The sequence below is a fragment of the Marmota monax genome, unplaced genomic scaffold (genome assembly GCF_021218885.2).
Source record: "Marmota monax isolate L192 unplaced genomic scaffold, Marmota_monax_Labrador192_F-V1.1 WCK01_AAM20220418_F8-fsc00012, whole genome shotgun sequence".
Taxonomy (NCBI): Eukaryota; Metazoa; Chordata; class Mammalia; order Rodentia; family Sciuridae; genus Marmota; species Marmota monax.
Window position 1 is genome coordinate 33451927 of NW_026695227.1, and position 24982 is coordinate 33476908.

Here is a 24982-nt window from a genome sequence, read left to right on the forward strand (position 1 = left end):
GATTTAGGTCAGACTGCACTTGGAGGAACTGCAGTCCTCTGGAAAAGGGGAGATTGTGCAGCTCCAGGAAGCTGGAATTAGTCCAGGACAGAAACAGGGTGTTCTCAAGAGCTGCACCCAAATCCTCCCCCTAACTGTCCTCTCCCCACCTCAGGATTGCAACAGCCAGAATCTCCAGGGCTGCCCCAACCAGGAAGATGCCTCCTCTACCGCTCCAGAAGAGCTGCCTCAACTCCATGTTCCATGTTCTCCCACAGCAACCCCAGAGTGACCCAAGCTCCTGGGGAGGCCGGGAAGAGAGGAAAGCGTTAAAGCTCTGGGAGAACAGCAGGCTTGTACTCCCCCATCCAACCACAGTGATCTCGTGGGTTCTTAGAACAGTTCCTGAAAGCCCTGTTGTTCCAGGGCTTTGAGCTCCATGCATGGAGTTTTGTAAAAATAGAGAGGCCTTGCTAGCCCTGAGTGTAGGTTCCCTTCCTAAGCTCCACATCCTCTGTTCTGCATTCAGCAAAGCCACCGCCCCGGCGCCTCTCCTCACACCTGCAAGAGGCCCCACACCTCCAGACCTAGACTCCTTCCCTCCAGGCTCACTCCAGACTCAGAATTGAGAAGGTGCTGCCTTGGGCCACCCTCTGATGGGCCTCCTCTCTATAATTGTTGGTTATCTCTTGAATCTGCACATCTGCCCACAGGCTCCAGACACTGCACTTCTGACCTCGGTAATCTGTGCAACTTACAAATAGAGACCTGAAAAACTAGTGGATGACTTTGATCCATATAAACAGACCCTTCAGACCCCCCAGTGTCCACTTTCACCCAGTTAATAGATGTTCAAGATTCCAGAGACTGCTCCCCAGGGAACAAACACAATGGCTCAGACTGAATGACAAAAGCATTTTATTGAAGATTCACCTGCAGATAGTTAAGAATGAGAAGAGTTGAATGGGACCCGAGCAGTTCTTGTCTTAACCTTGCAGAGCCCGTTGCTACCCGGTGATGGAGAGTGAGTTTGGTTCTCTTGTGGCTGGATATCCAGAGTCGAGTGGGCAACAGTGTTGAGCTGGGAAGAAATGTGTGGCCCTGACAATTCTGGAGAGGGAGCTCCTGGTCATTTTCTCCTCTGTCCATGGGAGGTGAAAGCTGAGACCCCCTCCACTGGAGGTGAGTCACCAGGCCCAAGTCAAAAAGAAGCTACCGAACTCCAAGAGGGCAGAGTCCACATTCCAGACAAGATGGTCCTGGAGCAGAGATCCCAGAGGAGAGTCGAGGGGACAGCATCAGGGTGAACACCAGAAAGGGAAGGTGGAGATGAAGTAAAGGAAGCACAGGGACCGCAGGCCTGGGCCAGGTGGCATTTGGTTGCCAGCAAGGACCTTGTCTCCTCTTATCGGGGTTTCTTGCCCAGGGTGGTGGTAGAGATGATCTTGCTGCCGGAACTACCGCAGACACCGCCGCCAAACCCAAAGCCACCTCCAGAGCAGGAGCCAAAACCACTCCCCAGGCTAATTCCAGAGCAGCTTCCGCCGAATCCTCCACTGATGCCTCCAATACTGGAGCTACCACCGACCACCGCTGCGAGAAAGACAAGGGACACAGTTGTTCCCACAGTGCCCAGAGCCCTCCACCCAGATCTGGGTGAACAAATAACAAGAAGGGGCAGGAGGTACTTACAGATGCTCACGGCACTCTGGCACTCTCCAGACATCCTGTTGGAGGGAAAGAGCCGTGAGTCTCAGCGAGCCCAGAACCACAATTTGTTCAATAAGCAGGTCTCATGCACTGTCCTTAAAGAACAAGATTCTAAAGGCCAAGTGTGAACCTATTATCTACACCATCCTGGTTCTTTTTTTTTTTTTAATACTTTTTTAGATGTTGATGGACCTTTATTTTATTCATTTATTTATTTGTGATGCTGAGAATCGAACCCAGGGCCTCACACACGCTAGGCAAGTGCTCTGCCACTGAGCCATAACTGCAGCCCCTCCATCCTGGTTCTTAATGCACCAGCACAGCATTGAAGCAAGCAGCCCTGCAGAGGCCCCAACTCACAGTCCAGGGCCTCTCTGTCCCTCACGTCACCACCCTGCCTTCCTGCTTCACCTGCACTCCTCGCCCTCCAGCAGCTTGCGGTAGGTGGCAATCTCAATATCCAGGGCCAGCTTCACGCTCAGGAGCTCCTGGTACTCGCGCAGCATCCGGGCCAGCTCCTCCTTGGCCTTCTGCAGGGCAGCCTCCAGCTCTGTGCGCTTGGTGTGGGCATCTTTGAGCGCCAGCTCCCCACGCTGCTCTGCGTCCGCCACAGACGCCTGCAGAGTTTGGCACTGTGGACAAAGACGTTGGACAGGCAGCATCAGTGCCCTGTTTTCAAGATCTTTATACCTGGCCCTTCTCTTGGGCCAGTTTTCCTTGGGTTAGGATGTCAGGATTCCAATTGTCCCTCTTCCCATCTTGCCTCACCCTTAAAAATTTCATTCATTCCAGCGAGGGCCCACCACTGCCCCCATCAGACTGATAAGATAGACAGAAAAAAAAAAGTGAAGAGCCAGGAAACCTGTGTACTGGGGCAGCATCTCATGTCAACTAGGATATTGCTCAGAAGATCCAGGTGTGGCTTCTATAATGAGCTAGAAATGCCATGTAGATAGGCTCAGGGTCTTCTGACCTCATGCTTTACCTGCTTATCCACCCCAGGGCATCTACCTTGCACTTCAGCTAGGAGAAGGTGACACCCACCTGCTTCTTGATGTTCTCAATCTCTGCCCGCAGCCTCTGGATCATCCTGTTGAGCTCTGAGATCTCGTTCTTGGTGTTTTTCAGGTTGTCACCATGTTGATCAACTGAGTTCTGGAGCTGCTGGACCTAATACCCGAGGATACACAGGGAATCATAGGTCAAGAGTATTTGGGTAGGGTCCAGTGAGAGTAGCCACAGGTGACAGGGATAGCCCAAAATCTCAAGTGTTCCCAAGCAGAACAGGATCAATGATGCCTGGCAGAATCTACCCATCTCTGGATGCTCTTGGGATCAAGTGGATGAGCACCTGACATTAAGAGCAGAGTCCTAAAGTCACCCCCATCTCCTGAGACATCCTACCACCCACCTTGATCTGGTACAGGGCCTCGGCCTCAGCCTTGCTCCTCTGGGCAATCTCCTCATACTGGGCGCGGACCTCGGCAATGATGCTGTCCAGGTCCAGGTTGCGGTTGTTGTCCATGGAGAGGACCACAGAAGTGTCACTGACATGGCTCTGGATCTGGGACAGCTCCTGCAAAGCAAATGTCTCCAGTCAGCACCCCAGGAGTTCTCCTCCTGAGCTCTGAGGCAAGCCTCTGGGTTGCAGGTTCAAATGCAAGTGGGATTGGCATTCCCAATGTGTAGGGAGTGGAAAGAAGATACATTTTTAAGTAGAAATCAAATATTTGGTGACATCTCAGGAGAGGAAAAGCAATGCTTCTAATCTTTACTGCTCACTGGGAACTACGGCACTCCCCGTCCAAAGCAACAGGTGTTCCATGTGTTAGATGGAAGGGAATGGAATGGATTCATTTCACCAGAAAAATGGTAGGCAGTAATAAATTCCATCCCACACAAACTTCAGCTAAAATCACTTCTTCTAAGACAACATCTGGTTTTGAGAAGCTCTCACTTGAATCCTTCACTTGGTTCCAACCCTTTCATCCATGACCCTGCTGAGAAGCCTCTGCCCTGAAGGAAGAGAACCAGAGTCTCTTCTAAGCACTGAATCCCAACCAGCAGCCTCAGAGATGGTGGAGGAGCCCTCTCCGTGAATGGAGAGAGAAAGGAGTCCTCACCGCATCGTAGAGGACCCTCAGGAAGTTGATCTCATCATTCAGGCCGTCCACCTTGGCCTCCAGCTCCACCTTGGTCATGTAGGCAGCATCCACATCCTGCAGGGGAAACAGGAGGAGAGAGGAGGAGCAGGAATTATCATGGGGACAAGGTATTAATAAACACCTGCAAGTGTTTTCAGTTGCATTTAGGAAAATCTACACAATGCCAGGTGAGGTGGCCAGGGACAAATTATTCACTAGATTCTGTCCCTAAAGCTACCTGAAGACATGGAACTTAATTGTCTACACAGGCTTTCCTCCCAAGCTTCATTCCTGGAAACTTGGTTCCCTTATCTGCTTCCTTCAGCTGCACAGATGTAGACAGTACCAAGTGAGGTGGAGATGAGCAGAGATGGGCCATGGGTTCATGGCCAGCTGAGGACCGTCACCAATGGGGAGGGGTTCCCTAAAAGCACTTCCCCACCATCTTTCATGCCCCACCTTCTTGAGGACCACGAAGTCATTTTCTGCCGTTGTGCGTTTGTTGATCTCATCTTCATACCTAGGGGTGGGGACAGGAAGGAAAAGACAAAAGCCCACAGTGAGCAAGTGTCTCTGCTGCTTGTTTGCAAACATCTGTCTGGAAATATCCAGGTAATTAGCTGCATTTCCCATGTGCACAAAATAGCCACTCAATGTACATTTATTGAGTAACAGTCTAGGCCCTGGTGTGTTCAGAGACATAAAAACCAAATTTTACAAAGACGATTTTCAAGAGTTAACATGTGAGGTGAAACATCTGCAAGAAACTAATCAATGCTGTTTCCATGGAAGGAACTGTCCTTTGGGCCATGTTGGCAGATTAAATTCTCAAGAATGTTGCCAACACTTCAGTTCCTCTATTTTGGATGTGAGGGAATTGAGAGAGAGGGTGTGGGTCTTCATTTTATGTCTAGTGCTATGCTACATATATTTTCTCTCAATTAATTTCATTGAATTCTTATAACCCATAAAGTAGGAATAGAATCTCCATTTTAAAAAGTAAAGGATATCATCCCCATTGAGGCTTAAGAAAACTGAAGCTCAGAGAAGTTAAGCAACTTATCCAAAGTCACATAGCTAGTTAAGTGAGGGGGTAGTATTCAAGTCAGCTCCCCTGTCTCTACAATCTCTTTGCTTCTGACTGTGGGGCAACTTGAAGTAACTAGACCTCACCCTATGAAAATGTAATCATGTGGATACAGGGACACTGTCTAAAGGACCTTCCTGGCCCGTTGGGATCTCTTCAGATCCTGAGGTTCTAAACCACTGGAGAGGAGTCCAAGGAGCCTGGGCCATGGCCAGGCAGATGCGTCAGATGGTCCCTTCCTTCCTCCCCACATACTTGGTCTTGAAGTCCTCCACACTGTCCTGCATGACCTTCAGCTCCGACTGCAGGCGCCCTTTGTCATTGACCAAGGTATCCAGCTGCTTCCTGAGGGCATTGATGTACGTCTCAAAGAAGGGATCGAGGTTTTTGCTGGATGTGGTGGTCGTCTGCTGCTGCAGGAGGTTCCATTTGGTCACCAGGACCTTATTCTGTTGTTCTAAGAACCGCACCTGTTTGAAGAGGGCACCAGACCACTGATGAGGTAGAAGGATCGAACCTTTGACTAAGGAGGCCAACCAAGGCCAACGCCAACCCAGTCAATCTAAGGCAACCACATAGCTCAAGAGTCACCCAAGTAGAGCTACCACATTGCAACTCCAGGGCTCATTCACTAGGGTCAACATGGTATCCCTGCTGCCCAGGGCTGTGGAGAACAGAGTATGTATGGCCAGAGCAGCAGGGCCAGCTTCCTAAGCACCGGCACTGAAAGGCCCCAGATGACCCACCAGAGAAGCAGGGAGCTTCTATGAAATAATTTAAAAAATGAGGGGATACAACCGTGATCTAAGGCTCTTGCATTCAAGTGACCCTGACCCAAGGCAAAGAGTTCACTAAATACTTTTAAAATAAGCCTTCTTACCAATAGATCTGTGTGTCCCCATGAACAACCTGTGTGTGACAGTATGGCTATCTGTGAGCAACATCCTACTCCTGTTCTGAATCTCAGCTGGACTCCATCCTGCCAGGGACATCCCTGGACTTTCCTCTCTAGGAAAAGATGTAGCCTGATAGGCCAAAGAAGCAGCTGAGTGTGACCTCTCCACCTATGGGCTTCAGAATAAAAGGAAAACAGGTAAAGAAGATTGATCACCACCTGGGCAGAAAAGGGGGAGATGAGACGGAGAAGCCCCCAAAGAACTCTTATTCTTGCTTTCATGTCTCTGTGTCCTAGAGTCACAAGGAAGCCTCCTTAAGTTACCGCGGGTTTATTCAAACTAGCAAGAGAAGTAAATGCACGCATTCAGCCTGCACCAGGAAGATTCGTTCTTGCCCAAACATCTAAGAGGCCTAAGACTTTGATACGCCATGACCCAGGACAGCCGAGACCAAGGTGTTTACACTTGTCTACCTGGTCATCAATCTCAGGTGACTCAGCTCTCTGAGATGACCCGATCACCATAACCTACCATACTAGGCTGGGATTGAGCTTTAAGGACTTGGCTCTCCAAATGCTCATGAAGAGGAAGTTGGGCAACAAAAAGAAAAGAGAGACCCAGCTCCTCTTCAAACAGACAGTCGAGCCTACAGTGAGAAGAAACGAGATAACCTCCCAAGATCCTGCTGTGGCCTAGAATCTTCCATGGAAGTCAGCAAGTTGTTATGTGCAGAACCAGCTTGGTTTTCTTCAGCTCCCAGAACAGGAGTGCCAGTCGTTAAACTACTGAAATTAACTGTTTTTTTTTCCAAAACCAAAACCTGACAGAAAAGCTAGGAAATAATGAGCCCACTTGATAGCTAGTGTGACTAGAATCAGAAAAGCCAAGTGATTTGCCTCGTAGCACACAGCTCGTCTGCCCTCTCATACCACAGACTCAAAGTACCATCTGTGTCCCCTTCATCGCTGAAAACTGAGGCCCAGAAAAACTCAGTTGCTATCCCTTTGCCTACAAGGAGCTCCAATTCGGGGTTCCTTCCACTCACTGCCTCTCTCTGTCCAGGACACCAGTCACGCACCTTGTCGATGAAGGAAGCGAACTTGTTGTTGAGGGTCTTGATCTGCTCGCGCTCCTCAGTGCGCACTTTCTGGATCTCGGGATCTATCTCCACGTGGAGTGGGGTCAGCAAGCTCTGGTTGATGGTGACCTCCTGAATCCCCCCAGCAGGGCAGGCAGCGAGGCCAGAACCACCCCAACCAAATCCACTTCCAAAGCCACCAGCACCAAAGCCACCAGCACCAAAGCCACCAGCACCAAAGCCACCAGCACCAAAGCCCCCGGCACCTTGGCGAGACCCGGCCACACTGAGAGAGATGCTTTTGTGGCCGCCAAGGTTGTAGAGGCTCCTGCTGCCGAAGCCCCCAGAGGAGCAGCGGCCTGCACCTCCAGACACGGAGCCAGAGCTGAAGGCAACTCTCTTGCCCCCACCAACAATGGCTGAGCCACAGCTGAAGCCCCGGGACCCGCCCCGGACACACTGCTGTTTGGCGATCATGGCTGAGGAAGCAGGACAAGCTTGGAGCTATGAGACAGAGGAGAGAGGGGCCAGGCCGTGTGTGCTGCAGTCCTCAGCCTCCGTCTCTTATATGGGCTGGAGCAGCAGGGCTTGGTTGCAGGGGCATAAAGGGAAAAATCCAAAACATCTCTGGGCGTGGCCTTTGGCACAGGCCCATCCTCTCACACCTGCTCAGCATGTCACTAAACACACCTACAAAAGTCATTCGGAGGGCACAGGTCCTTGGATCCCATCCCATTCCCCTCTAAGAGAACCTGAACTGGGCCCTAAGGCCTGCTGGATCAAGGCCTTGCCCAGGCCCAGCCCTGCAGCCTCCCCCAACCGACCGGCCTTCCATCTCCCAGCACCACAGAGGCTTAGTGCTCCAGGCCAGGCATCCTGTCCCACCCCAGGAGCCTGGGCTCAAGTGCACAGCCTGCCGCCCACCAGTTCAGCACTCCTTGAGCAAGCCACCCTCTGAGGCTCAGGTGCTTAGCCTAAAAGTTGGAAATAATGCAAATATTTGAGCTTCGTCACTCTTCAGAGCAGATGAGATCGTGGTGAACCAAGTGCTTCGGAAGCTGTGAGGAGCTGAACAGACACTTGTCACCATTGTCATTTTTATTCTTCCACATGTGTCTGGCCCCATGTCACATTCAAAAGAAAAAGCCTTCCCTGGCGCCCTTCAGATCCAAGCAAAGCCAGGTACCGAGTGGAGAGAGGGAAAGGTAGACCTGGGGCCCTCCCCCTCCAGCCCTGGGGACCCCTGTGCTTCTGTGGTGGGAGCAGGGTGGCACTCCAGTGCCCTGGACAGTGTGCACCTGCTGCTCCCTTTGCTGGCCACTCTAAGCTTTGCTGGGCTCTACCAGAACAGGGCACATTCTGGAATGATCCCAGTGTTCAGGACAGGAATTCATAACATTTTTTGGTGCTAGGAACCTTCTGCAGAACACCATTCTGCAGAAACCCACCTGTTCATGTGTAAAATTCTAGCTTCAAACCCTTATATTCTACAACGGATCTGTGTTCAGATGCCACCCGTTGCCACTAATTAGTTCTGCAGCGTCAGGCAGGTCACTTATCCCCTAAACACATCCAACTCATCTTCTCATCTATCGAACAGGACACCTGCCTCACAGGTAATGAGATAATTTGCCCCCAGTGCCAGCCCCTAGGTTAGCAGACGCTCATTCTCTTCCTGACCAGGCTTTGTCATTAACGCTCATGAGAAAAAGTTAGATGCACGTGAGTTCCCCCTCTGCTCCTCAGCCCCTCGTGGGGGAAATGACCCCAAATCTGAGGAGCAGCAGTGACCCATGTCTACGTGAGTCCACAGGCTGGAGCTGGCCCTGGCCTAATGGCAGCAGGAGTGAAGACTCCCTCGTCGACACAGGGAGGGCAGAGCCCTGAGGTGGGAGAAGGTGGTCAGAAACTCCCAGGGCTGCAGGGAAGGCCAGGCTGCCCAGGGTTCAGCCATCTCTTCTCTCCCTCCTCCCTACCCCAGTCCCTCTCCCCTTGCCCAGCCACTGTCCAGGAGGCCTCTAAGCAAATGGAACCGGCAGAGGTGCTGGGGCTGTGAGTCCTGGAGGCCCAGGCCCCGCGCAACCATCTACAAGGGAAGGCTGGAACAGTGGCCAGTCCACTGGCAGCAGGGTACCTTCTAGACAGGCCTGTCTCCTACAAGGGAAGAGACTGGACATTCGCTCTTTCTTTCAACCAGTATTTATTGAGCACCAAGTTTGTGCCAGGCGTGATGCAGGATGCTTCACATACACTGGACAAGTAGTCTCCTTGGAGGCTCTCTGCAGCTGGCCTCGCTGGCTCTGTTACACTCGATGACTTGGACACTCAGAGAGGCCAAAGAGCTCCCAGATTTGCACAGCATGTGGTAGAGCCGTGACTTGAACCCACATCAGACTGGTCTCAAAGACTCCGGGCTCCAGGCCTCTCTGCCTGATATGAAGTGAGTATGTCCATTTTGTGCATTTTGTGAACCAGCCAGTCCAGAAGCGAGCACCCGAGCAAACCTGACTGAGCCTGCTACTCAGGAGCAAAAGGGCTGGAGGGCACTGGCCTCCCAGTGAGGATCCCCTGGAGATGTCCACCCGTCTCCCCTGGGAGCAGGGAGTTCTGCTCCCTGGGAGTCCCCCATCAGGGAACTGAGTCTAATTAACTGGTCCCTGCCCCCAAGGGGAGGTGGGCTGTCCCCCACGTGTGGGCCTGGAGCCCCGTGCCCACCACCTCGTCTCCATCTCTATGCCTCCACCAACCGCTCTACTCTCTGCTGCCCCCAAGGGTTTGATGGAGACTTTCATGAACTTGGTGGATGTTTGCATCACCAGACATGAAGCCCCCAGTGGCTCATGTCCCCTGGGTCTTGTAGCCCTCTAACACTAGGGGGAGAAGATGCAGGCACAGCAAGCCTAGGGCTGCATCCAGAGCCCCAAACAAAAACCAAACAAGACTGGAGGACACTTCCAGGGGAACCAGATGTAAAGTGATGGATGTTATTTTGTGCCTGTGGGGCCGCAAACTGCAAACTCCACTGAGGACTTTCTGGGGGTAACTGGAAGCATATGCCATCCCTAGGACAAAAAGTAGGATAACTTTTTTATCTTAAAAATGGTGCTTTTCAAGTAGAAGGGACTTCCTTAGAACTGCCATTATTTGTGAACACTAGGTGCTCATTCCTCACAACAACCCTAGTAATGTGGTGTTGCTATGCCCAGTTTAGAGCTCCAGCCACTGAAGCTCAGAGAGGCTATGTAACTTGTCGAAATCACACAGTCCCATTCATTCGTCTGACTTCAGAGCTTGTGATCTTCACATCTAGACTGCAGTGTTTTACATGGTGACCCTGCCTTACAGGTCCACCATTACAGAATAGGATCTTGCCAATAGGTTATGTGTTCCAGGGACGTGGTTCAGCTCCTTTCTGTCCTTACTCTTGTCACATGATTGGTTGCTTGGTTTATGTGGCCCAGTTCTTAGGGGTACTTGACAACACTGTCCTGAGGGGCTAACCCTGTGTCCTCCAATTAATTAAATCTAAATTTATCATAAACCCAAATCAATCAGAAAGTCCTAGTGTAGCGTCATACCTGTGGCCTTTTATTAAATCAGAATTGCCAGAAGTTCACAAAATCCTTGAACTGTAGCATAAGAAACTAAAGGTAGACATAAAGAAGACCTTTTCAACCAAAAGAGCATTTCACCCTATGGTAAGAGAAGAAGAGAGAAGAGTTTCTCCTTCAGGGACTGCTGTCTCCTTCCCATCTAGCTGGAGTTGGCCAATGGAGTGAGGTTCTCCCTGGCAGTGACAGCTGAGAGCTGGGCCCCCTCCCCACTCCCCAGTCCCCCACACAGCTTTTACTGGTGCCCTCGGTGACCCTCCTTCCTCTGGCAGCTCTTCCTGATCTTGACATGGGGCGGGAGCAGGGCGGGAGGGTGTGCCCGCCTAGGGCTTTCGGGGTGAGCCCTGGGATTACGGATCCTGAGGCCCTCTGTCACTGTTGCCCCAAACCCGGTGCACCGTGTGAGAAAGTGCTCCCGCCCTCGCTGGCCAGGTCCGTGCCGTGCCCCGCTCTGCCACCCAGCCTTGACGTTCTGAGTCACTCTCGGGGAGCAGCAGCCAACAAGGGGATCAGAGATTCTGCAGAGAAGGGCCGTCAGCATTTCAGGAAGAGGCCGCGAGGGCAAGAAGAGGGCAGGGACTTAGAACAGGGGAGGGGTCTGGCCCAGGGCCCTCTTCCCCAGGGCTGCAGAGCTGCCCACTTGGTCTCTTCCCTGGGCATGTGCCAGCAAGGGCTCCCCAACTTCTGGCAGAGAAATTACTCTTGCAACAAAGTAACACAGGGAAAGCAGAGGTTAGAGGAGGGACCCAAGCTCCCTGCAGCCTGCTATCCTCCGGGCCCCCTAGAGCACCCCTGGGGTCCCCAGGTCCCAGGAACTCTGTATGAAAACCTCAGCAAGGATTTCTGAGTAATATGATGTGGATCGGAGCTCCTGGGTGGCAATGTAACGGCTGAATTTTATTTAACTTAATGTTTCATTAAAACTGACCATTGTTCTATTTCTAAACCCTAATTTTAAATTCAATAAAGTTTTTTTTTCACTTTGGTATTGGTTTATGGTGGCTTTTAGACAGGCCCTTCCCTCTCTCAGCCCATCTTCTCACCTACGAGATGACACGTTTAGACAAGATTATATTTAGCACTTTCTCTAGCTCCAGTACCTCCTGCTTCTCCGTTTCCTTTTCTGAACAAGTAGCATCAACCAGTGGTTAACGGCTTGGACTATGCAACCAGATTGCTTGGATTCCACACCCAGCTCTGCTACTTACTAGCTGTGTGATCCTCAACAAATCACTTAACCACTCTGTGCCTTTTCTTTCTCATCTGCCAATGGGGATGATAACAGTGCGTCTATCAGAGGTTATTGGGAAGATTGAGTCTGTTTGAGGCTTAGCAGCACCCAGTAGGCACTCAGAAAACTTTAGCTCTTATCACTAAAGCGTGCACATCAGAGCGGTCTGCACCCCTGAGAAGAGATGGGTCATCCTGCGAGTGTGGCTGACTCCCAAACTCAGGAGCACCCGGGTGAGGGAAGCAGACTCTTCCACTGCTCGCCCTTGTGTTCTAAGCCATGCTGAGGGTTCCGGCCAGAACCCCTCTGCTGGCACCCCTTGCCCGGCAGAAACTTGTACCAGCTCCCCAGACTCCTCTGAGGAGGGCCCCATGTCCAAGATCCAGCGACAGCCAGGCGCTCTCCAGGCAGGCGGGAGGGCCCAGCGCAGCCTGCACACGGGACAGGAAGGAGCTGGTGGCAGCACTGGGGCCCGGAGGCCAGGCTGAGCAGGCAGCCTGCGGGAACTGCAGGAGCATAGATGGAAGAGGGGGTCCCGCTGGGGCAGAGAGCTCTGGAGCTGAAGGGGGTGGGAGGAGTCTGGTGAGAGGCAGAGGCAGGGGCAGAACGGAGGTGGCTTCAGGGGAGGAAGGACTGAAGGCTGGAAATGGCACCCCCAGGGCCTCGGACCCACCCCCAACAGCTGTCTTCACATTAGACCAGCTCAGTGGCAGTGGGCTTGAGGGTTCATTCTGATGATCATTGAGCCTCAATTGCCTCATCTGTAAAATAGGGGATCACATACCCCCCCATCAAATTCTGAGGTGAAATAATGTATTTGTAAACCATAAAATTCAATTGAACGTGCATTGGCACGGATGACTGAATAAGGGGGCTGAGAGAGAAACCATCTCACTCCAAGAAGGTGGGAATCCAGAAGTCAAGGAGAAGGGAAGTATGCTTAACTCATGTTTTCCTCACAATCCTGATTTTACAAAGGAGGCAACTAAGACTCAGAGTGGTTGATCGACTTGCCCAATGTTGCATAGCTAGTAAGTGGCAGAACTGGAATTTAACCTGAGTCTGCCTAGTTCTGAAGCCCAGGATCTCTGCACTGAACAAATCATGCTGCCTGCCCCTCAGAGAAGTGAAGGGCTGAATGAGCACCAGGGGGCATGCTGAGTGACAGGCAGCCGCCCAGCAGCTGGGTCAGGCCTTCAGCAACTTCCATCCTCCCTCAGAGCCTCAGGGTCCTCCCACAGCTACACACAGGCCCTGGGGGGAGCAGCAGCATAGAGCAAATACACTTTGGCCCTCAAGGTGACCGGGACATAGTGAGTGTGTGGTGGTCAACCATCCGGTGCTTATTGACATGACTCACTTCCCAGGCAGGACAGACTGCAGCCACAACCGCTGACTGGAGTTGAAGTTTATTGAGACATATCACAGGCACAGACCGGGTACGCGGTGGAGGAGGGGGTGGGTGACTGGGGAGGTTGGAGGATTTGGGGGAATCACTCTTCACTTCCCCCTTCCTCCCCCGCCGGCCCTGGATTCCCAGCAGAAAGGCAGAGGTGGTGAGCAAGACAGAGGTGGCCTGGGACACCCAGTCTCCTCTCAGTGGTCACCATCAGATCACTCGACCATGCTGCTCAAGATGAGGACCTTAACCTCCCAACCCACAGCACCTCCCAGGAGAAAAACTGGATAGATTTGAGCCCTTCCCCCAATACAAAGCGTACCCAAATAGTGTGGTGTGAAAATACACTGGGTCTGTGGTCCCCAGGGCTGTTCCTGAGAAGGTTGGAGAGGATAGCAGGGATGGGGATGGGGCAGCGAGAGGACTGCAGGGCCCCCGGCATGCCTGTCTCAGCGGCTAGTACCTCCTGCTGGACGTCTTGACCGTGGTGGTCTTCCGCAGGATGGAGGTGCCCCCGGAGCCGGCCCCGCCTTTGACATTGCCGTAGCCCACGTTCGTGCTGAATCCAGCCTTGAAGCCAGCCCCGCTCCCACCTAGGGAGACGCCACCCCCAAAGCCAGCCGCACTGCCTCCAACCATGGTGGTGGAGTTGCCAGTCACAGCTGCAAGGCAAAGGGTCTGGATTAGGCCAGAGGCAGTGCCAGGAAAGGGCTGGCAGGGCAGGGCGGGGCAGGGGGGGCAGAAGATCATCGAAGGACTGGAACATGGGAAATTTCCCATGGGAACTGGGGAGGGGAGCCCAGCACAGGGAGCTCGCTCTCTGGGACGCTCTGAAGGAGAGCACACTTTAGGGCAGGTTCAGGTTGAATGGACAGAGTGTTCTGGGGCCAGGCCAGGGGTGGGGCAGGAACGGAGCAGCAAATACTCACAAATGCTGACAGCGCTGGGACATTCTCCAGACATCCTAGGGAAGCAGAAAGGCCAGGAGAGGGGTCAGTGACCCCAGGAACCCGGGAGAAAACCCGCATTAGATTACATTAGACTGGATCAGGGCCAAGATCAGGTGACAGTAACAAGACCAGGAGACATAAGTGTGTGCATGCAGCTGGACTGAGACCCGTGGGCCTCCCATCATGTCCCAAACCAGTCCTCTGGGACCAATGGCCCTCCCAGCACATCCTCTGGCCACGCCCCCACACACACCTGCCTCCCCCACCCCAGGACCATGGATGGCATCCCAGCTCCAGGAGAGACAAAGTCCCTGGCCTCACAGAGCCGCCCCAGTCCTGCCCTCTTCCTCTCCACATCATGCTGAGGGAGATGTGGTTTTGTGGGGGTTTGGGTTTTTTTCAAAGTTTATACTGGCTTCCTTTCTCCCTGGCTGCGGCCACCCGCAAGATTAAGGATCAAGTTTGTACCACCCAGGAAATAAGCAGCAGAGGCAAGGAGTCCATGAGGGGAGGGAAGTGTCCCCGAGGTGAGTCAGGACCCCCTCCCGGTGCTTCCTCCTCCCAGGGGACAGGGACAGGAAGCCCTCAGTGGGGCAGAGGGGCCACCACCTGCTCTCCTCGCTCTCCAACAGCTTGCGGTAGGTGGCAATCTCCACATCCAGGGCCAGTTTGACGTTCATGAGGGCCTGGTAGTCACGCAGCAGCCGGGCCAGGTCCTCCTTAGCCTGGTGCAGGGCCGTGTCCAGATCCCCGAGCTTCTTCTTAGCATCCTTGAGCGCCATCTCCCCACGCTGCTCCGCTTCGGCGATGGCCGCCTGCAGCTGCTGACACTGCCCCAGGGGTGAGAGGTGTTGGGAGCACCCTCTAGGGTCATCCCATTCATCTCTCTGCCCTCAAGTCAGGAGTCACCTTCCCCAAGTCCCTGCCCCAACCAAGGGGGAAAGAACAGAAAGAGAAATATGCCTCTGAAAGAAGGATTATTAGAAAGCAGGATCATGTGGCAGCACTGGGAAGCCTTGACTGAATTCTAACTTCAATCCCTCCAGCTGCAGCTCAGACCAGTGCTTCAGAAGAGATAGAATAAATGATGCAATCTCACTATTAGCCAAAGTCTTCGTTCTGATCTGGAGAAGAATTCGTGCTTTTTAGCCATACCCTAGATGGGGTTAGCCTCTGTGACCTGGATTCTGGAACCTTCTGCCTCCTCCAAGAGATGGGATGGATCAATCTCCTTAGAGGAAGTAGCCAACCTGCTCTACCACTTATATGCTGTGTGACCTTGGACAAGCCCCTTCCCCCAAGTCTCTGGGCCCCAGTTTCCTATCCTGTAAGTGGAACACATTGACCGTGATGGTCCAGCATCTGAGTCGTCCCATCTATCAGAAGAAGAGCCGGCCTTGCCCCTCAGGGTGACCATGGAAGAAGGCCCTCCAGCCCTGCCAACACCTGGCCTGACCACAAGGCCCAGAGAGAGGCCCACCTGCTTCTTGGCCGCATCCACCTCACTCTGCAGCCTCTGGATAGTGCGGGTAAGCTCCGCAATCTCGTTCTTGGTGTCCCGCAGGTTGTCCCCATGCTTCCCCGCCGTCACCTGCAGCTCCTCGTACTAGAGCCCAAAGAAGCAGCAGTGAGCATCAGAGAGTGAGCACCAGGACCACGTGGGTAACCACTGGCCCCAGAGCCACCTGCCAGTGGAGGCCTGTGGAGGCTGAGTATACCTGGTCCCCAGGGCTCCCACGTCCCAGTGGCCCAGGCCATCGGAGGTCTATGCCCAATCCCTGACCAGCCGTTCTTCTCACCTTGGTCTGGTACCAGGCCTCGGCCTCCGCCCGGCTCCTCTGGGCAATCAGCTCATACTGGGCCTTGACCTCGGCAATGATGCTGTCCAGGTCCAGGCTGCGGTTGTTGTCCATGGACAGGACGACATTGGTGTCAGACACGTGGGTCTGCACTTGGCTCAGCTCCTGAAGAAACACAAACAGCTACTACCAGGGTGGGGTGGGGAGCAGGGGACAAGGACAGTCATGGTATCAGGAGGGCAACCCTAGGCTTCCCCAGGAACCCCCCTATAAAGAACCCATGACTGCAGGAAGAGGCTTCGGTCTCCCTGCTTGTCACCTGGGCTCCCATTTTTATAGGCTTCATTTATTTTTGTACATTTGCAGGCCACCAAGAGATCAGAGAGGAGAAAGAGAACACACACTTTCTGCTCTAACGCACTTTCTGCATCTAAGGCCCAGATGGCTTCCTCTGATCACTCCAGACTGTCCTGATACTCTTGGGCCCTTCCTGAGTTTCTAGGGTCCATCTGCAATTACATGCAAGCAGTGAAGGTGACAGAGAGGGAAGATGATAGGGAGCTGAGGGTCTCTGTGTCCTGGTCACTGGATCATGATTACATTGGCCTGGGCTGCCACCAATTGCCCTAAATCCCACTACCCTGCCCTTAAGTTGGGTCTCCTTAAGTTGCTTAGGGCCTCATTAAACTGCTGAGACTGGCTTTGAACTTGTGATCCTCTTGCCTCAGCCTCCCAAGTCCCTGGAGTTACACTGTGCCTGGCTACACTGGAGTTTTCAAATAACTAAATTGGGTTAGCAGGTAGTTGTGGTGGAGCGCTTGTTTAGCATCATGGGGGCCTGGATTCCATCCCCAGCAACACACACATGAAAAAAAAAATCTAGATCAAATAACTAAACTGAAAGTTTACCCAGTCTACAAAGGACCCAGAGCAGGGCATTACTAGTATAGTGGAGAGCGGAATCAAGATTCTCCATGCCCACATGGCTTCAAATGATGAGATGAAACCATAGGAAAGAAAGAAAATTATTAACTCCTGCATTCTGTTCCAAAAATTCAACTCCCTAAATACAGAAAGTTGGAGAAGAATTGATGCCAGTCTTCCTTGAAAACATTCATGTGAAAAAATCCAAGGGTTGTCCAGGGATAAGATGGCTTCTATAAAGAATACACAGACTGGGGCAGCATTACGCTGCATGGATGGACATCAGTTCTCCCTCCCAACCCTCTGTTTTCTGACTACTTCATTTAGAATCCTGTCTCCTGGAAAGCACCATAGCAGATATCTGTAATCCTTACTGCTTAGGAGGCTGAAACAGGAAGTTTGCAAGTTCAAAGCCAATTTGGGCAACTTAGGGAGACTCTGTCTCAAAATAGTTTTCTATTTTATTATTCTTTTATTTTATTATTTTATTATTATTCTCTTTTTAGGGCTGGGGGTGCATAGCTCCATGGTAAAGAGCCCCCGGGTTCAATCCACCAAAAAAAAAAAAAAAAACTGTTTCCTGAAGTTTCTCACAGATTTTTTGTTCCTTCATCATCCTGGCCACTAAAAGACTGTTGTGGGAAAGACGAGTGTCACATGGAAGACAACTGGATACATGTAGCCCAGAGGGCAGAGTCAGGACCAGTCAAGAGACGAAATGGGAACAAGATTCAAGTCAGGTTTCTAAGAGAGCACTCAACAATGGCAATGCCTACCCTCAAAAACAGTGAGTTCCCTGCACTAGGAGTGTTCTAGGGGAAGCTACCTGACCCCTGTCAGGGAGGTCATAGGAAGGTTCTTACACTGGACCCAGGATTAGCCTTATGGTCCCTGATGATCTGAGGAGCCTACGATTCTCTGGCCACTTTGTGTTAAATTCAACCCTGTCACCTTAGTCTCCAAGGCTCCCTGTCTCCTGGGACCCCACTTGGATCCTTTGATCTACCCACTGCCCCCACCTCATCTCCTGCCACAATCTGGAACCCTTTCCCTCCTCTCTGCCCATCTCTGCTCCTCCATCCTTTGCTCCAATACAAACTGGATAGGAAGAGGGCGACTGAACAGTGTGATGAGAGCCAGATTCTGGAGTTCAAAGTCAAGTTTGAATCCTTACACTGCCTCATCCTAGCTCTGTGACAGTGGACAAGTTACTCTTTGTGTCCTTGACTATGAAGCAGAGACAACAACAGTACCTACTTTAGGAAGTTGTGGAGAGGATTCTCTAAGAGGCTTGACAGGTGCCTGGCCCATGGAGAGCACTTCATGCATGGAAGGCAGCGCTAATTAAAGGATTAACATCCCATCTTTTAACAAGTTGCACTGGTAAATTCAGTTCTGATCTCCGTGGGGAGTCCCCAGCACTGTAAGGGAATCCTCCCTGTCCTTTGGCCACCTCACCATTTCGTAGAGAGCCTGGAGGAAGTCAATCTCCTGGTTCAAGGAGTCCACTTTGCCATGCAGATCCATTCGGCCCATATACGAAGCATCCACATCCTGGCAGGGGAGGGGATAGGAGAGAGCAAAGGAGATGCTCCATTGACAGGGGTCTCATCTCTCTGGGCCAACCCAGCACCCTGGCAGCCAAAGGACCACCTCCTCAGTTCCCCACTCCCTGCTCACCTTCTTGAGCACCACAAACTCATTCTCCAAAGCAGTGCGCTTGTTGATTTCATCCTCGTACCTGTTATACAAGGAAGGCTCAGCCCAGTTCTGCCTGTTAGGCATTGGACCCTCCTGGCTTTAAGGAAGCCCTGATGGGTCCCCCATTGCCCAAGAATGCTTTTGGGGAGCAATTTTTGTTGTTTTTGTTTTGCAATACTGGAGAGGCCTTGTGGTTCCTGCTGATCTGAGGAGCCTACAATTCTCTGGTCACTTCATGTTAAGTTCAATCCTGTCACCTTGGCCTGAACCCAAGAGTGCTCTGCCACTGAGCTACCTCACAGACCTTTGTATTACATTTTGAGACAGGATCTCACCCTGTCATGCATCACCATGCCCAGCTTGGGAGCAATTCTTTAATGTGACTAATCAGTGAAAAAACTTGGGGTACTGTCTTTGTTTAAGCATTCTCTCTCCCAATCCCTTCCTGAGGAAAGGGACACAACTTTATGCAATAAATATGACAATCAACAGCAGCCATGTCTTTGGAAGAGAGCCCTGCAGAGGCTTTATAGGAGCAACCAAAGATGTGCCAAAATGGTTACCTTTGCATTCACTTTCAACAACTGGATGTCACTTCAAACAACCAAAGCCTCCATATCCATTTCTGTTGAGACTTTTAAGGCTGAGAAATTGCTAGTGTCAAGTTATGGAAAAACTTGTGACTTCAGGGTCTGGGGTTGTGGCTCAGTGGTAGATCACTCACCTAGCACAAGCAAGGCCCTGGGTTCAATCCTCAGCACCACATAAAAATAAATTAAATAAAGGTATTGTGTCCAACTAAAAAATAATTTTAAAAAAAATTGTGACTTCACATTATAAATACACATATCCACCATCCTCAATAAGTGAACCTTATTTGGAGCTCAGTTACAATGAACTGTATTTTTTAAATTTATGACATTCATGGAACAATTAAAAATTCAAAACTGTCTGGATGTTTGATGATATTGAGGAAAGAATATTTTGTGATTATAATATTATGTTCATGTTTTATTACATTAGGCAGGCAAACTATATAAATAGATCTAGTAAAACATTTGTGAATAAAATGATTTGATGACTGCAATTTCTTCAAGACAATAAGGAAGGAGGAGTGGGTAGAGGGAGAGATGAACTGAGATTGGCTCTGAGTCAATAATTATTAAAGTTGAATGGAACGTGAAGGTTCAATATACTATTCTCCCTACCTTATAGAAATGCTTTTTTTTTTTTTTTTTGGTACTGGGGATTGATCCCAGGGGCGCTTTACCACTGATCCCCATCCCCAGCCCTTTCTATGTTTTATTGAGAGATAGGGTCTCACTAAATTGAATAGGGCCTCATTAAGTTGCTGAGACTGGCTTTGAACTTGCAATCCTCCTGCCTCAGGCTCCCAAATTGCTGCAATTACGGGTATGTGCCGCCATGCCCAGATGCTTTTAAAAAGAAACATATTTTTAACTACAAACAATACACAAACTAAGTCACCAATTCTCCAGGCAGCAGCAGGTCCCAGAACTGAGCATCCGAGGGAAACAGGTAGATTCTAGAACCCTGGGAGTGGGAGGCTCTCTCCAGGAGATTCCCACACTGCCCCTTGCCCTAGGCCAGCCTGCCCAGTTCTCCTCACTTGTTCTTGAAGTCCTCCAGGAGATCTTGCACGTTCCTCAGCTCCAAGTCCAATCTCCCCCGCTCGTCCTGCTTGCTATCCAGCTGCCTCCGCAGGCTGCTCAGGTAGGCCTCAAAGATGGGCTCCAGGTTGTTTCTGGTGACACCCATGTTCTGGCTTTGCTCCTGCAGCAAAGCCCACTTGGTCTCCAGCACTTTATTCTGCTGCTCCAGGAAACGTACCTAAGCCAGAGAAAAGAAGGGTATCATCCTCTGGCCACAGGAGGGACTGAGGACAGGGACCACCACCCCCCTGCATCCCAAGCCAGCATCACAGTGGCAGAGCAGCAGCACTTGCACCCTGCTGAGGGGAGAGAGTCCTGAGGGGACAGAGTGCTGAGGGGAGCATCTCTGCTGGCATGACAGCCCCACCTGATGAGAAGGACTCTTAAGAATTAATAAACACAAGAGCCCCGGCTCAGACATTTACAGGTTGGCCTTGGTCACACCACTTCTCCCTTTCTTGCTTGTCCTGAGTAAAAAAGACCAGGTCAATTCTGAATTCTGAATCCTAATTCTACACCAAAATCAACCGTCAAAAATGCTGATAAGGCCAGGTACAGTGGTGCACTCCTGTAATCCCAGCAGCTCGGGAAGCAGGAGGATTGCAAGTTCAAAGCCAGTCTCAGTAACTTAGCAAGGCCCTAAGCAATTCGGTGAGACCCTGTCTCTACATAAAATATAAAAAAGGGCTGGGGATGTGGCTCAGTGATTAAGTGCCCTTGGGTTTAATCTCCAGTACAAAAATAAATAAATAAATGCTAATGATACACACACAAGCAAGAGAGAAAAATTGTGGCCAAATGTTGAAAACTACTAAATCTGAAAGCCTATGTAGGACTATTCTTGCAACTTCTCTGCAAATTCCTCATTTTTTATGTTTTTTGTTTGTTTTTTGGTTGGTTGGTTTTGGGGTTTTGGTGTTTTGTTTTTGCTTTTGTTTTTTTAATATCTATGCCTGGGACCAATTCTACAGGCCTAAAAGGAGGCTCAAAGGGTGGGTTAACAGCACTCCCCAGGAAGAGGGGACAGCTCTGCCCAGCCAGACTCTGAAACACCAGACACACATCTCTCACCCTCCAGTGACCAGGCAATGATTCTGGAAGCCCAAGAAAAGGTTTTGCCTATTTGACCCTTGGGACAGTCCCACAGAAGAACCAAAAGTCACTAGGGGAGAGAGCAAGGAGGTGGGCGGGAGGCCTTGCTTCATCCGAATCTGCCATCTCCTGTCTCTCCACCTCCACAGGGCCTGAGCCACTGTCACACCACAAGAGAGCTCCAGGTAGCAGGTGAACCTCTTGGTGCCAAGAACGATGGGCTCCAGTTCTGCCTCTGCCTTCGTGTACCTGTATGAGCCTGGGAAAATCCCTCAACCTTTGTAAACCTCAATTTTCTAATCTCAAAAATGGTACTGGCCCAGCACAATGGCACAGCCCTCTAATCCCAGCAGCTCAGGAGGCTGAGGCAGGAGGATTGCAAGTTCAAAGCCAGCCTCAGCAACTTAGCGAGGCCCTAAACAACTCAATGAGACCCTGTCTCTAAATAAAATATAAAATAGGGCTGGGGATGTGGCTCAGGGGCTAAGTGCCCCTGGGTTCATTCCTCAGTATCAAAAAAATGGTACCAGAGTCAGGGAACCACTGAGGGTATTGCATGAAAATGGGGATGTGAGTGTTCTTTGCGAAAGCACAAATCACTGGACCAAAGTACAGTTGTCCACCACATCTTTCCCCACTTCCAAGGCTCAGGGCCAAGAAAGACAAGGCCAAAAGGATGTACCAAGAAGTGCCAGAAAACAGTACAAGAGTCACCCCAGTCAGCCTGGAGACCAGAGAAGGATGCAGACACTCCCAGTCTGCAACAGTCCAAACTCCACAGCCTCAGGGCTTGGTAACCTGGTGACCACCCACCTCATTGTCCACCCCAAACTGAGCTTCTTGACTTCAGCAGGGAGCAGAAAAAGGAGAAGCAATGGAGGACTTCCCCTGAGACCCCCCAACTGTGTTCTGACCACATCTGGCCCTTAGGCCTCCTCCAAGCCTGAGAGAGCAGGGACAGACGGAGGCCAACCTCAGCTTTGGATAACTTGTTGAACTCCCGAGTCACGGTTTCCCCAGCTATAGAATGACAAAAATACAGTAAGGGCCACCATACTAAGAGGAGCAGCAAGGACTATCCAAGTTTTGATTCTGAGACAAGACTGCCATGTAGTTATATTAAGGATGACCATAGAGCTGGGACTGTGGCTGAGTAGTAGAGCGCTCGCCTGGAACATGCGAGGCCCTGGGTTCGATCCTCAGCGCCACATAAAAATAAATAAATAAAATGAAGGTATTCAATGAAGGTCCAACTACAACTAAAAAAATAAATATTTAAAAAAAAAAAAAGGATGACCATAATAAAGGCTCCCCCCCCCCCCCGCGCCCCATCACTGGGCTTGGCCAGGAGGCCTCATGCTTAGAATGAAGATTCTACAGAAAGAGGTGGAGGACCATCCCCATCCACATCTCAGCCCCAGGCTCAGGCCCAAGGAAACCAAATCCTCCCACCCAGCCCCACCCCAGTGTCTGCCCCTGCTCCCTCCCTTAGAGGCCCTGCATCCACACCATGCCCCCCACCTTGTCGATGAAGGAGGCGAACTTGTTGTTGAGGGTCTTGATCTGCTCGCGCTCCTGGGTGCGCACCCGCTGGATCTCTGGGTCTATCTCCACATTGAGGGGGGTCAGCAGGCTCTGGTTGACAGTGACCTCCTGGATCCCCCCTGGAGGACAAGCAGGCCCGAAGGTCTGCCTGCCAGCCCCCAGGCCCATGTAGGCCCCACTGCCAAAGCCGAAGCCCCCCAGAGCCCGGCCCGAGGAGGCCCCTCGGGCCACACTGACAGAGATGCTCTTGCTGCCTCCCAAGTTATAGAGGCTCCGGCTGCCAAAGCCACTGGTGCTGGGGCCACAGCGAGCCCCACCACCACCGCCACTGCTCCGGGACATTGTCACCGAGCTGAAGCTGGTGCGGGTTCTACACCCGCCCCCTCCACTGGCTGAGTTGGAGCTGAAGCCTCCTTTGGTTGAGTAGGTTTGCCGAGACAGGGAGGATCTCATGGCTGGCAGAGTGGCCGAGAGCAGGCTGAGAGCAGGAGGCAGCGCGGGAGCTGCTGGGCCACCAATGGCGTTTTTATCTTCTCCCAGCTGGGCTGGTTCCTGGGCTCCACACGCACCCCTGCCTCCTTGCCCCAGGAGGAGAGGGAGGGGCCATGGGCCTGGAGGGAGTCCCCTCTCCCCCAGCAGGCAGGAGGGGCCGGCCCCTCCCAGCCCTCACCTGTGCTCCAGAGCTGGGGCTGAGCAAGACTCTCCCCCTCAGGCAGTCCTCACTTAGAACAGGATGATAAGGGCTCCCACATCCACCCCCAACACCCAGTGGCTGACTGGTTCTCCTCCCACCCAGCCCTGGTGGCCTCAGTCAATGGGACTCTGTGTTCTGTGAGCTTCCTCCCAAGGCCCTGTTGTAAGCCAAGGCCCCAGGGCCCTCTGCTGTGCAGGTGGAAGGGAAGGAACGTTGGGCAACGGGCTGCTGAAGAGTGCCCAGGCCTGCTCCAGTCCCACTCCTGGCCCATGGGCAGCCTCCCTGTTGCCTCCTAGCAGGTCCTGGGTTGGGGGCACAGGTGACAGGGTGGCAGTCTGCTCTTTCGACTGGCAGATGTCTGTTGGGTAGAGATACTGTGTGGAACAAAGTGAATTCAAGGATATAAAGAGGCCCCTGCCCACCCATGGGCTGTGGGCACATGATGAGGGGTAGAAAGCTCTGGGGTCTTCAGGCATCTCCCTGGGGCCTGGGGTCACAGCACACTCTCCTGAGGACTGGATGTGGGTAAGGAGCTCCTGCCATCACCTGAAACCCCTGACTTTCTGCAGGTAGAATCTCCCTAGAAGGGTGCGGCCACTTTGGAAGGAGCTGAAAGTGGGTGAGGGACACCTCCCTTCATGGGTGGAAATACAGATCCCAGAACAACAGAAGCCCCCAAAAGCCTATGCAGCACCCCCATGAGTCCCCTCTTTCCCTGCCCGTCAAGAGCCCAAATTCTTGACTCAGAAGGGGCCAAGGGCATCCTTCAGCTGAGGATGTAGCTCAGTGGTGGAAACATCTGCATAGCACTGAAAAACATTAAAAATCACATAATCCCTTGCTCCCTACCCACCTCAGGCAACTCAAACCAAATCCAGCCCCAAGCAAAGCCAGGGAGACTCCAAACGTTAGGACTGTGGGCTGATTGAGGAGGTGATTTGGTGGCCCTCCTAGCCCCCTTCAGCTTTCAGCAATGAAAAAGGAAGAAGAGGAGAGTCCTCACACCCCACTGGGCTACAGCTGGGAGGCTCAGCCAGCTTGGCTCCCCGAGACCCCAAAAGAGAGGCATGGGACCCCAATGGAAGAGGCATTCTCTATTCCCCAACGGAAGGTAGATGGAGAGAAAGAGCCCTCCAGGCCCCAAGGAGCTCCCTGGAGGACCATAAGGGCTCCCTATTGTTTGAAGAAGTCAAGTGCAGCTCCCACGAGGAGTGAGGTAAGGCATCCACAAGACTAGACCCTAATGCCTGAGAGACTGTCTTGCCTGCTTGGAGTGAGGGTGTCAGACATTTACAGGAGCAGGGCTTAAAGACAAATGCCCACTAGCTCTGTGTCCTCAGGCAACTCTCAACCTCTCTGGGCCTCATCTCTTTGGCCTATAAGCATGGCCCACAGAAATCCTTTGGGAAAATGATGGCCTGTGAGCCCTAGACTGAGCCATCTCTTCCCACCGGCCTTTGACTCCTTTC

General features: G+C 51.9%; 2 protein-coding genes across 2 annotated transcripts; both read right to left on the reverse strand.

Annotated features, from left to right (window-relative positions):
• Positions 1-880: 880 nt before the first annotated feature.
• Positions 881-7448, reverse strand: Krt4 (keratin 4). The gene is made up of 9 exons (XM_046435596.1): positions 6895-7448; positions 5176-5390; positions 4293-4353; positions 3813-3908; positions 3101-3265; positions 2734-2859; positions 2101-2321; positions 1672-1706; positions 881-1572 (listed from the first exon to the last, which is right to left on the reverse strand). The coding sequence occupies exons 1-9, from the start codon at positions 7369-7371 to the stop codon at positions 1385-1387; spliced, it is 1584 nt and encodes a 527-aa protein (XP_046291552.1). The 5' UTR covers positions 7372-7448; the 3' UTR covers positions 881-1384.
• A 5696-nt stretch (positions 7449-13144) lies between these two features.
• Positions 13145-23403, reverse strand: Krt79 (keratin 79). Its single transcript, XM_046435599.2, has 9 exons — positions 22796-23403; positions 20140-20360; positions 18489-18549; positions 18267-18362; positions 15885-16049; positions 15566-15691; positions 14695-14915; positions 14065-14099; positions 13145-13797 (listed from the first exon to the last, which is right to left on the reverse strand). The coding sequence occupies exons 1-9, from the start codon at positions 23270-23272 to the stop codon at positions 13592-13594; spliced, it is 1608 nt and encodes a 535-aa protein (XP_046291555.1). The 5' UTR covers positions 23273-23403; the 3' UTR covers positions 13145-13591.
• Positions 23404-24982: the final 1579 nt, after the last annotated feature.